We start from the raw sequence: 15874 nt of genomic DNA, 5'->3' as shown, positions 1-15874 counted from the left end.
GTGAAAATAAACTTTAGCATTATCACAGTTAACAATAGACTGTAAATGCACCGTGCTAACCAAGCTAACAGCTATCAACTAACGCTATAGAGTCAGCTCCACCTTCGTGTCCAAATGTGGTCACTTCTGGCTCCAAAAATACAAGATACCGACATTTAAAATGCTGAAATCAAGCATTCAAACAGGAGTCCATATGGTGGCTACTTCAAAGTACCAAATCTAATGACACTGTATTTAGAGCTAATTAGCACTTGTTATAGTACCACTTGCATGATATGCTGAACTAAGGTGATCAACATTATACTAGCTAAAAATAAGCATGTTAGCGTTGTAGCTCATAGCTGCTAGCATGGCTGTAGACTCTTTGTTATAAATGCTAGAAATGGCAATGTAGCTAAAACCTATAATATATTAAATTAAATCAAATTAAAAGGAAACTCAATCTGTTTTAAACACAATACAATACAATTCAACAATAACAAAAAACAAAATATATAAAAAATGTATTGATTTAAAGAAGCCCACATCTTCCCCATGTTTGTATTTATTTATTTATTTATTTATGTATTTATTTTATTGTATTAGTTTATTCCTTAGGGATAGTGCAGATTAATAAACATTTCTGTAAATATTCCACCAGAATAAGCCCAAAAACTACACATACAACACATATATATACATATAGAAACTTTATCTACCAAAAATCAGATTAAATTGGGCTTTAAATTAAAAAAAAAAAAAGAAAATCCCAAATCAAAAGGTCAAACCACAACTTGTCACATGCTGTCTATTTTTAGACTATGTGAGTTTTTCCCCTTTTTGAATTTCTGACATTTCACCGAATTGGGAAACATTATAAAAAAGAGGAAGATTGAGAATAAACGTCATAAGATGGAGAGAGTGATAAATGTAGAGAAAGGGAAAGAGAAATGAAATTGAAAACGAGAGAAGAGAAAGAGAGAGGGGGGGGGGGGGGGGGGGTGATGATGATGATGATGGTAGAGAGGAGGAGGGAAGGAGGGAGGGAGGGAGGGAGGGAGGAGGGAGTTCTCTCCTCTGATTGGCTGCTCTCTCTCCCTCACAATAAAGTCTTGAGGCTGGTCGCAGCTCCGGAGCTCAAAACACAAGTGAAGGCGGTCAGAGGAGTAACTACAGCCGGAGCTCTCATTCATTCACTCGGCTTTCCTTTCCTTTTTTTTTACTCTGCTGCTGTTGCTGAAAAGAGGAATACACATTTTCTCTCTTTTTTTTGCATGACGACTAGTTAAATAATGCTGCTCTGATTTTAATCGGAGCGAGGAGGGGACTTACTCGGTTTCATTCACATGTTAAAAGGAGAAAGTCTCAGCTGTTGAAGCGCTGTTTTCACACATTTTTTTTTGGATACGAGAGGAATTTCGCACCTGGATTCCTTCTAATTGAGGTGAGCTATGAGGTTATTTCAGCAGGAATCATTGTATTTGAGCAGTGTTTTATTTAATTGAATGTTATGGTATGTTTGTGTGTGTGTGTGTGTGTGTGTGCGCATTGGAGAGGCTGCTGGTGGTGGAGCGTCTCCTCCAAAATGCGCGCAGGTGGTAGAAAAAGCGCACTTTGTCTGCAGCCAAACAAGACAGACACAGCGTTTTTTAAATGCACTCCATGCAAATTTGACTGCAAAAAATACAGATTCCTAGTGTTTAAATCGTGTTTTTATCGCAGTAGGAGAGCTGGCATTGCGCCTTTTTATTGCCTTTATCCATATCTTTGTGCACCAGAACCAAAACAAACCCTGAGTAATGACATCCTAATTAGTTGGCTCCACTAACTAGCATAATCATTCCTTTTTTATTGTTTATTGTCCCCATAGTGATCCCCCTTAATGTACCCCAATAATGGGATTTTTTGAAAATCACTGTAAATAGACTATTTTTAACCCTCACTACCTTCTGGCTAAGAGGATTCCCCCTCTCTTTCCTCTCCTCTCCTCTCCTGTAAGACAGTAGAGGATCAGTGAAGTTAATCCCACATCTACTAAATAACTCCTACTTGGTGTTCCGTGCCACTGCTCTGTATTACAACATGCATTCAGGGTTTTTTCCCCCTTTTTTTTTTCTTAATGTGCTGACAAGTTAAATCCGTTTATTGGTGATTTGGCAGGACTATGACTGGCTGACAATGTGAGGGTGGATTGCGGATTACATGATTGCTACTGTACTGTATGTGTTGTGTAGCCCTGGCAGTTGTGGTGGGCTGTGTTTGGACAAATGCAACACAAACAAGAGGTTGAAGAAGGGAAAGGGGATGTTATGAATCTTCAAGTCGCAGATTATGATGCAGGGCTCTTTTTGCTCTGCTACCCATCACTTAAGCTTGAACTCAGTAAGCATTGATTTGGTTATTCGGAGGTCGATTTATTGACTATATTCTGGTGTTTTGGTTACATGTGGCATTCACTGGCTCTCTATTTTATTGAAAAGCAGCTTTAAAAGATGACTAGAAATGTGGCTTTTTGATGTTTCTAATTAGTAAATGCTTCTTAAATCTTGAGCCATGTTTCGGAGAATCATAAGTAGAGATCATAGAGGGGTTTTTGCATGCAGGATGTTTTGGTACCTGCTGCAGGAGGAGGATCCGTGTAGCTGTCAAGAACTGATGCTGAGTCCTGTATATGGGAGATGTGATTTTTACCACTATGTGCAACAGCTGCAAACATTAAACTCAAAGTCAAAACATTGGTTGGTGCTGCGGCATTCATCACTGGTGTTTGGATGTATTGGAGAAGGGTGGAGGAGCTGAGAGGGGCTGCATTTAATGTACTCATGCACTGCTGTTGGATTGTGGCACCAAGCAGCTTTTTTGACCCCTTAAACATCCAGCTTGTCCCTTTTTTTACTGTCTCTTAAGTATCTTTAAATTCAGGAAAACAATCATCCTTTCTGACAGTGTCATATTTTCTTTATTGCTTGTTCCAGCTCTTCATTAAATCCGTACAATGAGTGGAATATCCCAAGTCTTGTGCGTCGATTTATACACATTTTTGGTATCTTTAACTTTCATTTCACAGCTTGAATTTGAAACATCGTTATGTGTTTCAGCGATTGGTCGATTTATCACCTTTTGATGATTTTTAAAGCAAATTTTCAAAGTAAGAACGTCAGAAATTGGTTCCACGTGACTATATTCAGGATTTCATTCTCTTCTGCAATATTTAACTGATCATCTTTGGGGAGGTGAGGGGAGGGGGGGGGGTTGAACTATTTGATGATGAAAAAATAATCATTAGTTGCTGCCCTAGTTTTCACTGTGAGTTTTGTGCTCATTGACCCCGCTGGCTATATATCTCTGGTGAAACCTTTTCCCTTTTGGTCTGTGTGTGTGTTCCTGTACTGTAAATCATGTGATTCTGCCACATCTGCCTGGATGATGATGATGATGATGATGATGATGGGTTCATACTCAACACATCAGAGCTGTGTTTGAACAAGAGGATGCTCTGTTCTCCTGACTCCCTTTTTGATATCAAACCACCGACACAGGTGTAGTTCTTACTTTCTGAACTATTCCGCCTGATTCGGTTTTTTAAGCACTTCTGACCACACACACACACACACACACACACACACACCACCGGCCGGCCGGCTTTATTTAGACTACTTCAACTATTCCACTGTGGCCTGTGCAGACACTCAGCAGCTATCTCTCACCCTCATTTCCTCAAGCCATGGATGAGTGAGATTCCTCATGCCTTTCAAAGTGTTTACGCAGCGGAGGAGGAGGTATGGGGGAGGGGGGGGGGGGGTCTGTTGATTTACTGATGGTCCTTCGAACTGTCTGACTGCTTGAATCACATTCCCCCTCTGCTTTACACTAGTCTTACCTAAGAAACGCCCTTTTTTTTTTTTAAAGATTAAGCTTTCATTTTTGTTGCTACTACTTCTCTACTTCTCGTGCATGTTGCAAATCACGTTTTATTGCATGACAAATCAGCGCTTTACTGCTTTGACCTGCTGCTCCTCAGCAGTTGTAAGAATTGTAATGCATGTTATCAGGATAATAGCATCACGGAGCAGCTCAGACAGTAAACACAAGTATCAGGCTGCTTGTGTTCGTCTCTTGAACCACGGGAATCATTTCCTGTGTGTTCAGGCTGAGTTTTTTTCCCCGTCTTTATAGCCTCTGAACTGCTGATGGGTGCTCATCATGAGTGGCCGTTAACACTGCGGGCAGGGCGGGAAAGAGCTTCAGCCGGCTCTTTGATAGCTCGTATTTTGAGCAAGTCTCCATCATTGTCCCCCTGGGGAAGCAGCCCCACCCTCCACGTTTCGGAGATAAAATGACCTGCGAGCTTGTGTCATTGATGGGCCCTGCAGCCTAAAGGTAATTTCACAGGAACAGCAGCGTTTTACTTCTAATATGACATTTGCCCCGGGGAGGATTGGGGTCTTTTAAAGCTGCTGCCATTCTCTGTTTCCAAATTTCCCCACAGGCCAAAAAACAGGAAACATTTTGACATTTCTATAACCTTTCAGTGAATTGTAGCCTGAAAAAAAAGAGGAAAAACCTCTCTTCCCTTCTCTGTTGCACATGATCACTCCAGGGTCACAAGAGTATCTCGTCGCATTTAATTTCACGTCATTATTTTAGAATAATTCAAGCTTGTTCTCTTTCTCAGTAAGAGTGCAACTTAAACGCCTGAAGCATTAAAAGCATAAAAAAAAACTGCACGTCTTGTTTTTTGAGTCGTGTGTTCCAGCGTACTACTTCCTCGTGTAAATGGAAATGGAGAAAGTCTCAGGCCCTTAAGACTACCACGAGACATCACTGAGTCAGATTTGAACCCATCTGAGAGACTCACTGCCATGTGATGATCAGCGCTCGAGTCTGCAGTCGATAAAAGAAGCAGGAAAACATGCGTGTGCTATAAAAATACACACGAGTTTGAATATTTAAAGAATATCACGGTTGAAAAGTTGAACCAAGTAAACTCTGTGACCTTTTATCTGTTTATAATTGATGCTGAGGATAACAATGTGTTGGCATTGCAACAATCCACATATCAGTTTACAGCTTTATTCTTTTTTTTTTGGCTGAGTACAAAAATATCTTTTTCTATCACGAGCAGAAACAGACAGAAATTTGAATATCTTCTGTCCTTTTAAATCCAATTTAAGTCAGAACCAGACTTCTGTTTTACACATTGAGGCAGATGGCTACACACACACACACACACACACACACACACACACACACAAACACAACAAGCGAGGCTATAATTAAAACCACCCATCCTACCTAAACAAACCCCCCCCCCCCCCCCCCCTTTAAAGTGGGGAAGCGAGCGCTGGCATTTTGTTTGTTTATCTTCAGCTGCCACCCAGCCAGCAGCCACGCTAAACCAACAGCAACTTGTGAAGAGTTTGTATTTGTCATGCCTGGGGACTCGACATGTGGTCGCCCCTCCACCACCACCACCACCATCACCACTAACACCACCACCACGACCACTACAAAACACGACACCTGGAAGCCAAATGTAAATCAGTGTGTCTCAGATGTCGCTGCTTGTAGCATCCCACGCTTTGTTTTTAGGATTATAGTGAAAGCTGCAGCTGGTGTGGAGCAAAGAAGAATAGACAGAAAGAGATGGAGGTGGTACTCTCTCCTCCTCCTCCTCCTCCTCTTGCTATTTAAAAAACAAAGCTGCAACTATTTTGTTAATTGATTCATCATTTTGAGTCATTAATTAAAGAAGAAATGCTAAAATTCTTCACTTTTGGATCCTTTAATGTGATTATTTTCTGGTTTATTTGGTCTTTTGATGATAAACTGAATATATTTGGGTTGTAAACCATTGATGGGGATAAAATAATATATATCTAAGGTTGCATCTTGGGCTTTGATGGACATTTCTCACCATTTTCTGACATTTTACAGACAAAAACAGCTAACAAATTGACAGTTAAATCGATAATGAAAATAAGTATTAGTGCCAAGAGTGTTTTTGCAGAAGCCTCAAGACCAATCAATGCCTTTTAAAGTACAAATATATCTTAAAATTAGCTTTAAAATGCTCAATACTGACCTGTATTTGCTGGTAGGCTGGAACGCTACTCTAGTATAAGACAGAGCGTAAAGGACAAAGTGCAAACATCTGATCTCATGGTGTCCTGTATCTAAAGATTTTTAGATTTTTTGTATTAGAGACATGGCTTTTATCTTCAAAGAACCCCCCACCTGCCCCTGGCAACATGAAATTAATCCAAATTGTTTGCCTTTCCAAAAGCATCAGAGAAACACAGAGGTGATGCCACAATACCGAAGCTTCAATACAACTTTGCTTTGCAGTAGAAACTCAATTCTGTCATCGTATGTTGACCTGCGAGCTGAGGTTCATTTGAGTTTCACTTCAAGGGAGTGTGGACGCGTTAAGGTCGGTTTACAGATCCAACATGTCTTGATATGAATGAGCTCGACTGGTGCCAGGAATTAAATATTGGAAATAGGCATCCAATGAGCGTTGGACCAATTCCACCTCTTGTGTCTCCTGATACATTTTTCTACATATTTAAAATAAAGAACTTGAATTAAAAGCATATTGGTATTATTTTTATTGCTGTGGCCGCCTGCCTTGACTAAATGATTGATTGCAGAAATACTGAATTTTATAATGACTTCCACAAAAAACTGCATTGAAAGTAGTGTTTGCATTCAGCTGATAGCAGGTCAGTTTTAGCTCCAGTGCCGGTCTAGTGGATTGGTGCATCCTCTATCTGCAACTAATTATTTTCCTCATTATGAAGTTTCTTTTTTTTTTGTGTTGCCATATCACTTAATTGTTTAGGCTCCAAAATGTCAAAAATAAGGCTGGATATCCATTGCAGTTTCCCATAGCCTAAAGATGTCGTCTTCCAGCTGCTTATTTTCTTTGAATAATGGTTTAAAATTCCAACAGGGTTCAGTTTATAATGCAATGAGTGAGACAAAAGCTGCAAATCATCACATTAGAGAAGCTGAAACCTACACATGTCTGCCATTGTTATTTAATTTTCTTAATTGAATCAAATTATGGACCGATCAAAACAAAAGCCCCTTTTAAAGAGTAAGAAAAACAAGCTTGATTTAGGGAGTTCCAGCTGGGAAAAGTGAACAAGTCATGTTCTCAGCCACAGATCACCTGCTGCTGTTGCTGCACTCTTTAGTGTAGAACAGTAGAAGTCTGTATACTAAGCTGGTACAAAGTCTGCTATACTTCTAAGAACTCTAAAGGCTAACACAATCCCTCAGTGGAGTAAACAAACATCCCAGTAACACTTGACTTTTTATCAGGGTTTCCCTCCATCAGACTCGTGAGCTCCCCGTCTCTCCCCTCTCTCTGCTGGGAAGCCACATGGTGCAGCAGATGCTCGGGCCGCTGTGCTCTGACTCCTCACACTCATTCTCATGGAAATGGCCCCATGGTTGTCTGGCTGAATAATAGCGATGGTCGGTGTGTGCACGCGTGCATTATGGGGCGGCATGCGTGTGAAAGTGGAAGGTTGGGTGGTTCGCCTCGTGTGGGTGGAAGGACGGACGGAGGCTTTATGTGAACTCATGAATAAACAGGGTTTGTTTTTTGTATCTATATCAAGCTTTTAGTCCCTGCAAAGGCAAACAGAGCTGTGTCTTGTGATGATTTAAAGGTTAAACTCAAGACTTGGACCTTGTTAGAGCTTCTAAATAATATCTTTTATTCCGTCTCTGGTCTGATCTGAGTTGATTTCGCTCTTTTTTTTACTCCTGTAGACCTCCCCTGAAGCCCATATACCCATCACAGGACAATAAAACCCTGAATTTATTTGAACTATTTGTGGCGGTGTGTGGGCAGGTTCAGTGTATACCTCCTGGCATTCACATATCCGTCCCTGGCAGCACTGCTGTGCATCAGACTTTAAGGCTTCGTGACTCGGCAGGCAGCCACAGGGCAACATATTGTCAGGTGGTGGGGGGGGGGGTGTGCAGAGAGTTGAGCAATGTTGTGGGGGTGGGGGTGTTGCACCCTGATTCACCCTATCCCCAAGTGTGAAAAGACCCTTTGTGTTTTTCCCCAGCCATAAGTCTGCCTGGCAAGGGATTGAACCTATGTGCCAGGTCCAGAGGTCAGGAGGCTCGTACACTGGCAGAAGAGTGTGTGTGTGTGTGTGTTTGTTTTTCTAGTTTTGTGAGAACCAGTTTTGGTTTAACATCTGATGTCTGGTCCTCGCTTTTATAAAGAGTTGTTTGTGGGATTTTTAAAAGAAGAAAAAATACCTCCATTTCCTTTTTTTTTTAAATGAAAAGTCAAATTCATAATGTGCCTTATTTGGTCTGGCTTTTTAGCAAGTTAAATCTATCTTAATCAGCTATTATCTGACATTATTGGATCTTTTTTGTTTAGTTTTGTGCTACTGTTACACTAAAGTTTAATTGGCCTGAACACTGTCTGAAAGCTAGTATCTTGCTCCCTCACTGAGGACAGTTTTTCCATGTAAGTCCCAAAATGATACTTGAGTTTAACTACTGATAACAGACACTAAATTACATGAAATATTACTTTTGTTTATGTGTGTAAGTGATTTATTGACAGAGAGTCTGAAACACATGTAGAGATGTGGATTATGATGCAGGAAGTGTTTTGTCCTGCCACGCACACGTGCTCCGCCATTTGTCACGTTCTACACGGCATGGTCATTTGTTTTGTGCCTCTTTGGCAGGCACACACACTTCCCTCCTCGCTTTGCGTCATACACACGCACACACACACACACACACACACACACACACACACACACACACACACACACACACACAGCACAGATTGCTGCAGTGGAAGTAAACTATCAACGTTGAGCATTAATGGGATTTGTGTCATGACATCCTGCAGAGTTTCAATTCGGCCTGCAGTCTCTCACAAGCTTTCACACGTTCGTGGTGTCCCTTTCATTTTGGTGCGTGGTGCGTGTGTGTGTTAAAGCACAAACACAGAGCTTTCTTTATAAGCTCTGTCACTAAATACCCACTTTCATGCGAGTTAGACGATCCTTTGAATGAATCAATTGTCTGAAATCCTAAACCCCTCATTTGTTTTCTGAAAATTGGGTCATTTCCAGTCATAGGTTGTTGCTTTTTGGGACATAAAAACGATTGGCCTGCAGTTATGTTTTGGCTATATAACTTGTCCCAGTTTGGTAGAGCAAGCTACCAATACTGCCAGAGTTAAAGGTTCAAATCCCTGTAAAACTGGAGTTTGGTCACAGCTGAACAAAGCGTCTGTAAACTGTCTATTCTAGTGTGTTTCCTTGTCATGCCTCATAGGAAGCCTGCTTTTATCCTTTTTTTGTGCCTCAACCACAGTTTGCATTTCCAGCCATCACATCTGTACGTCCAAATAAACTAAAACCGAAACCCAGAAACCTTAAAATGGACAGCACGTATCCAGAGGAGGGAGGATGTTGACCATGGCCAAACCATTTCCCAAGCAAACCTTTTCCGTCTGTGTTTGTGTCTAAGGGCTATTTTGGATTTGTTTGGCTTTCCTGCATCAGCCTCTGTGGTCAAGTACCTATCAGAGAGAAGTGGTTTAAATCCTGACTGACCGCTGTTTGTTTGTCATCTTTTTTTTTTTTTTTCTTTGTAGGACAACATGCCTCAGACACCACCGTTTACGGGGCAGCTGGGAACCGGCAGCTACAACAAGAACCTGTATCAGACCAAGGAGGAAGGCTACGCCGGCCTCTATTATCATGACAACAACCTTGCGTCCGGATCCTTGGAGGCTCTTATTCACCACTTGGTCCCAAACGTAGACTATTATCCAGATGTGAGTATTATTTTCTTTTTTACATTTTACTCGTCATTCTATCCCTGGTGGTTTATTTTCCTTTTGCAGTTTCATCAAAGTTAGGAGATAAAACCTTTTTTTTATTATCTTTTTGTTCTGTTTGAGAAGCTCAGGTGCTTTGAGACCTTGTCAAGTGCCAACGCTGCTTTTGCTTTCCCCATACTAGCTTTTAATTTCAAGCAGTTTTCTTGCCCAGTTTGCACTTTTATCATCATGATTTTTACCTTTTGTGGTAAACTTATTTTTCTTTTCTTTCTACAGAGGACGTACATCTTCACCTTCCTGCTCAGCTCGCGTCTTTACATCCGCCCATACGAGCTCATGTCTAAGGTGTGTCACCTGTGCATGGAGCAGCAACGACTCAGCGATCCCCAAGCTGACAAGGTGAGCACAACAACTAAAAACTTTTCTTCCATCTTTAGTCAACTCTGTCAAACTTCTACGTCCATTGTGTGATTATTTTAGGAAATATGAAGTTCCATTATGGCTATACTCAATTTTTATCTTTTATTTTCAGATGAGAATTAGGAAGATTTCTCCTAAGATCCTCCAGCTACTGACAGAATGGACGGAAACCTTCCCCTACGACTTCAGGGACGAGAGGATGATGCGCAGCCTGAAGGAGCTGACCCACCGGCTAGCCAATGGAGACGAGGTCCGTCCTTTTTCTATTTTTTTTTAAATTGTATTACTTCATACGGCTCAACACAGACGATACATACAAGTTAATCATAATTGGTTAAGTGACAAAAGACTCTGGCTGATAAGATAATATGTTTAGTTTGGGAGTTATCACCGATAGTGAAGTGCTGTTTTGTAGTCCGCACGTGCAGCAAAGCCACAGGCACAGGCAGATTTTTGCAGATAGCAGTGGAGTGAGGTGAAGGGGGGGGGGGTACCTCTGGCAACAAAGCAGTTTTTGAGGCTGGCTGAGCTGAGAGAAAAGCCCCATTGTTCACTGGCTAGGTGGCTTTTTTGCTGCCTCTGGGGTGCTCCATACTAGGCAGCATTTGAATTGTTCCACCGCTGCAGAGTTGAATGTCACTGGCTTAGTACGCCATTAGCCTCTGCAGCCCTGTTTGGATAAAAGTTTTTTTAGTAGGGTAGAAGTGTTTTTGTCCAGTCCCCTCTGTTATCTTTGGTGCACATGCAGACCCTCCACTGTTTGACATTTAGATATAGAAAAAGTTGTTTTGACAAGCAGTGACTCATGCTATATATACGCCATGAAAGGAAATGCTAACATAAGCTAATTGGACAACAAAATGGTGACTTAAATAAAGTAACCTGTGTGCACTTTTTTTTTGTTGTTGAAAGGAATAGTTCAACATGTTGGTAAATCCTCTAAATCACATTATTTTTAGGTCACTTTCATGGAGCTAGAGTTGGAGGCAATTAGCTCAGCATGAAGATTTGAAGCAAAAATCCAAAAAATCTGCCAACCAGAACATCTAAAGCTCACAAATTAGCATGTATTTTGACAATTAGTTCGATGGTTTAATGGACAGACATGATATTGGTATCAATCTTCTCTTCTAACTCTTGCAAAAAATACAAAATGTCCAGTCAATTCTTTAGCTGGATGTTCAGTATGCTTTTCACGTTTTCTTCGCCTATTTTTATGTCATAATATACTGTTTTTACACCACCTTCTAGGCCAGGACCCCAGAAAAAGACATGAAATCTGAAACCAAACATCCATCTTAGTTTTTCTTTTCAGTAGCATTCACAGTTTTCAGTGTTTATCATTTCTTGCTCCAATTGGGTTAACATAGCTTTATATTACATGTTCTTTTCCCTCAGTGATAGCATTCCCACTCCAGTTTTCTCCAGTCGGAACAAATAATTTGGTTAGTCATCATGAATCAGGGCTCTTTCAGTGCGTGTCCTGACGGTCTCACATGCGTATTGATGCGTGTCCTAGTTAACTGTGTGTTTTGGGGGATTGCTGCTAATGATAAAGGCAGCGGGGTCTTTTTTAGGACCCGGCAGTGATGGACGACACAAGCATTCATGTGTCCTGATGAAAGACATCCCTCCTTCACTCGCTCAACACGACAAACAAACAACCCACCCACACCCGCAGTTTTTAATGCCTGTTTCACATGATTCATCAATAGCGCAAGCACGAGAATTGATCCCGATTTAATTAGGAAATCAATATGTGTCTCACATGACACTTGGACACATTCACAGTTCCTCTCCTTGTGTAACCTCTGGAGATAAAACACATTTGACATTATCTGAAAGCCGGTAACACACACACTGGCTCAGTAATGCTCGTAGATACGGAGGCTGTGTTTTGATGGTCACACAAACATCTTTTGATTTCACAGTACATTGGCTGCAGCTGACATTAACCTCATCCCTCCAAAGATATTTTTGATAGCTCAAATCGATTCTGGCCCCGAGGTAACAAACCGATTTAGTACATTATTTCCTGTTAGTTTCCCCTTGAGGTGATATCATGCTCAGTGCACTTTTATAAAATAAGGAAAAGCGTGTTATGCTTGTCTTTTCTTTTTAAGTGTATCCAAATCATTTAAAGCCACAGGCGCAATGCTTTTTCTATCTTATCAGTATCTACGTTATAAGGTAATGGTGCAGCCTTGCCCTATTCTTAAAAAAAAATGTTTACATCCCAAAGTAGATGGGTACAGCAGATATAGATAAAGGTTACAAATGCTTGATGTTTGTACTGTATTGAAAAAGCAAACCTTTTACAGTATTCTAACACCCTGCAGATGTGCTGTGATATATGCTGTGGGCACAATGCTCATGATTCACACAGCGTGACCAAGAACGTTTTTTCCAATGAAATATAAAAGCTGTGGTGCCTCGGCTTCACAAAATTGCCACAAGCAAATGTTAAGGAGTAAATCCTGTGATACTGTTTATTCATTTATCTGCAGATGATAACCCGTGATAGTAAAAACATGATTCGCCATGGGATGTTTCTTAGAAAGGCCAGCTTCCAAAGTTTAAGGAAGTGGTTTACTGGCTAAATCAGGGGTTTGATCAGACCTGATTTGCATTTGTGTTTGTCACAGATTGCCCGATTCATTTTGAAAACAAACACAATTTTCTGACCAGAAGCAGGTCTAAAGTTTAGCGAGATGCTGAATCTTCAGAGCATCGACCGCAGCGCTCTGGGAAAAGGGGTTCGAGTCCAGAATAGATGTTCTGAACATCTGGCCGAAGTCGTGTCCAGACCACACTCCAAACATTCCAGGACCTTGATCTCCGTAGTAAGACTGTCATTATGGATGTGGTTGGATATATAGGGAAGCAACAGCCGAGGAGAAAACAAGCACTGTGATCTTCATCTGACCTCATTTGGTGGTAGGGAGCTTTTGCCTTGCCTCAAAATGTGCAGTTATTTTGCACAAAGTGCTCTTTTTTGCTTTATTATGATGTTTGGTTGATTTAACAGATCCCACAATATACAGTCAGTTTTGACGTCTGTTTAAATTTCATACAAGGCAGGCTTTGGGACAACCATGTTTTTTTAAATACCCAAATATTACCCGTGTATATGACAGGTGCCACTACGCTATATTTTGTGTAGGCTGTAAAATATTTAACATTTTAGATGAAGTTCTTGCAGGTCAGTATTTAGAGCTAACATGCTGATGTTAACTTAGAATGAAAGAGACCCCTTCTGTACTTAAGCATGTGTTATACTTTCCACATCTGCCAGTATGCAAGGATACCAGAGGGTGATTTAAATTTCATCATCAGAGGGTGTACATGCAGCCTCTATGTGGACATCACTGTAGCTCCAATTTGTTTACATAGCAATCAATAGATGCTGATCTACTGTGTCCTCCAAGCAGACTCTAGAAAGTAGTATAAACAGAAATGCTAACTGTCCATGGTGTCCCTGAGCTGTCCATGCACTCAAGAATGATTTAAGTCATAATAATAAAAACCTGAGACTTAACTTGAGACTTTACTCTCTTAACACATTACTGGCAGACAATTGACTTGCAAATTGCTTTCGAACTGAAATTGAATTGGGTTTGTATCAGATTCATGTGAAATGCTAATGCATCTCGGTTACAGTAGGTGGTCGAGAGGGACGTGGCAACACAGTTCTTTTTTTAGATTAATCATTCCTGCTCTGGGCACATTTTTACTATCTGTTCATTAGTTCTGCCTGGCTAACCTGCTAAAAACAGTCAGGTCTTTTTCGTGGGTCAGGTGGTGCTCTGCAGGAAGTTACGCCGCTCAGCCAAGAAAAACAGGACCTCTAGTGATACGATGGCGTGGACCAAACCACGCACTCAGCTATGGTGACTTGCACTGAGCATCCGTCTGCCACCTCGGGATCACTGCCAGGGTCCATAGCGTAGGCAACAGTGTGCCCCCTGCTAGGATCTTTATCCATAACGCCAATAGTTATGATGAGCAATTGTGACTCCCTCTGCTTAGAAATGTCAGGCATGCTGTTTTCTCCAAGATCTGTGACTATATTTATCCGACCCTGGCCTGTCCTCTGTTTGTAGTGGGGACAGACGCTACAGCAGATGGTGGACTTTGAAGTGGCAACTGGAGCGATTTTCACTGGTGGTGTGTCTCACTGTTGTCCAACTGTGCAGGATAGCGTGGTCAAGCACCAGCTCAGTGCATACATTGTTGACACTGATACTACAATGTCTAAATTATGTAGGGTTGTAATGGGTAATGTGATGGGTATTTTTTTTTCACTCATTTTTGACATTTTATAGGCTAAACCATCTATTGATTAATTGGGAAAAAAATAGTCAATACTGAAACAGTGGTAGGTTGCAGCCCTAATAGACTTGTCAATGTCCGAGGAGCACAGATCATATCAATACTTTCTTTCTAATCTCCAGCCCTTCTCTCAGAAGTGTTATTTTTCTCTCTGACCTGCAGTCTGTAATATCCAGACAACCACACATGATTGTCTGACATGTGAGTGTGTCTGTTGATGTCATGCAATCACACCTATATAGCCACATCTTCAGACAGATGCATTAGTCACGCTCTGGGAAATGAATTTCAGAAAAGTTCCTTCCATTGCCGTTTCCAGCAGCGCAATGAAAGCCTGTTCATTTTTCCTCCCTCCAATTGCCTCAGCACCGCACCGACTCCTCACACTTGATTGCTGTCTAGGCACCGGGCCTATACATCCATTATAAGACGAGCTGTGTTCCTTCCCACACTGTAGAAGTTGAGTTTTGTTTGTAGAACCTAGTTTTTGGGAGGCTGAATTGGCAGAAAGTCCAGGGAGGAGAGGGATGTGGTCGTGAGAAACGGGGCCTCATCACCCTAGATTTTTTTGGGTAGCTCATACCGGTGGTATGGAAAGAGGCCACGAAAAGGAACATGCAGTCTTCTCCACATAGACTAAATCAAACACACATGTCCTTCTTGCCCCTATAGACCCTCTTATGCAACTTCTGTGCTAAAGTGTGTCAGTAAGGGGGACGATTATCTAATCATGGCTTGTTTTTAGTCCAGGGGAAGGTTTCAGAACAAGCTGACCTCTCAACCCTTGAGGACAGCGAGCCAAAAGTCCTCTGCTCTGCCCTGCCAGAGCTGAAAGGCCTTAATGAGCCCGGCAGGAAGGAGCTTGCATAATGTTATAAGTGACCCTTCCCATTGCGTGACCAAAAAAGGATGCTTTTTTTTTTTTTTGCAAAATAAATACTGGAGGCATCACATTGTGAGGGTCGTTTTGTGGGTTTGGGCTGGGAGCTGGCATCAGTTTGCAGTGAGCTCTGCTGACGTGTAGTCAACATGAGTATTGTAAATTCCACCGAGGTTGTTATCATCCTCTCTCACAAAACTGCTGCAGGGGATTAACCCAAAACACCTCCAGCCGAGCCAAACAAAGACAGTGCATGCGTGCTACTGGAGATTTTGGTCAAATTTACATCACGTTCAGCTGTCTTGTTCTTGTTATCTCTGCTGTAGAGTCTTTAGATATAATGGAAATGTGGTGTAGCTGCATTTAACAGCTGTGCCATCATTGTGTCTCAGACTAGTACCGAACTGGAGAACAGGAAA

General features: G+C 41.4%; 1 protein-coding gene across 1 annotated transcript in view; it reads left to right on the top strand.

Moving 5' to 3' along the window:
• Positions 1-1171: 1171 nt before the first annotated feature.
• The window catches only part of rasgef1ba (RasGEF domain family, member 1Ba), a gene marked incomplete at its 3' end in the record, with an annotated part of 32238 nt that continues 17535 nt past the window's right edge, over positions 1172-15874 (top strand). The window contains 4 exon segments of the mRNA XM_062416796.1: positions 1172-1423; positions 9635-9817; positions 10100-10222; positions 10356-10493. Of these exon segments, the coding sequence (XP_062272780.1) occupies positions 9641-9817; positions 10100-10222; positions 10356-10493 (438 nt within the window). The 5' untranslated portion in view covers positions 1172-1423; positions 9635-9640.

This window comes from Scomber scombrus, chromosome 4 (genome assembly GCF_963691925.1).
Source record: "Scomber scombrus chromosome 4, fScoSco1.1, whole genome shotgun sequence".
NCBI classification, from domain to species: Eukaryota; Metazoa; Chordata; class Actinopteri; order Scombriformes; family Scombridae; genus Scomber; species Scomber scombrus.
The sequence above is the reverse complement of the archived record's forward strand: the minus strand, read 5'-3'. Positions and strand labels throughout refer to the sequence as shown.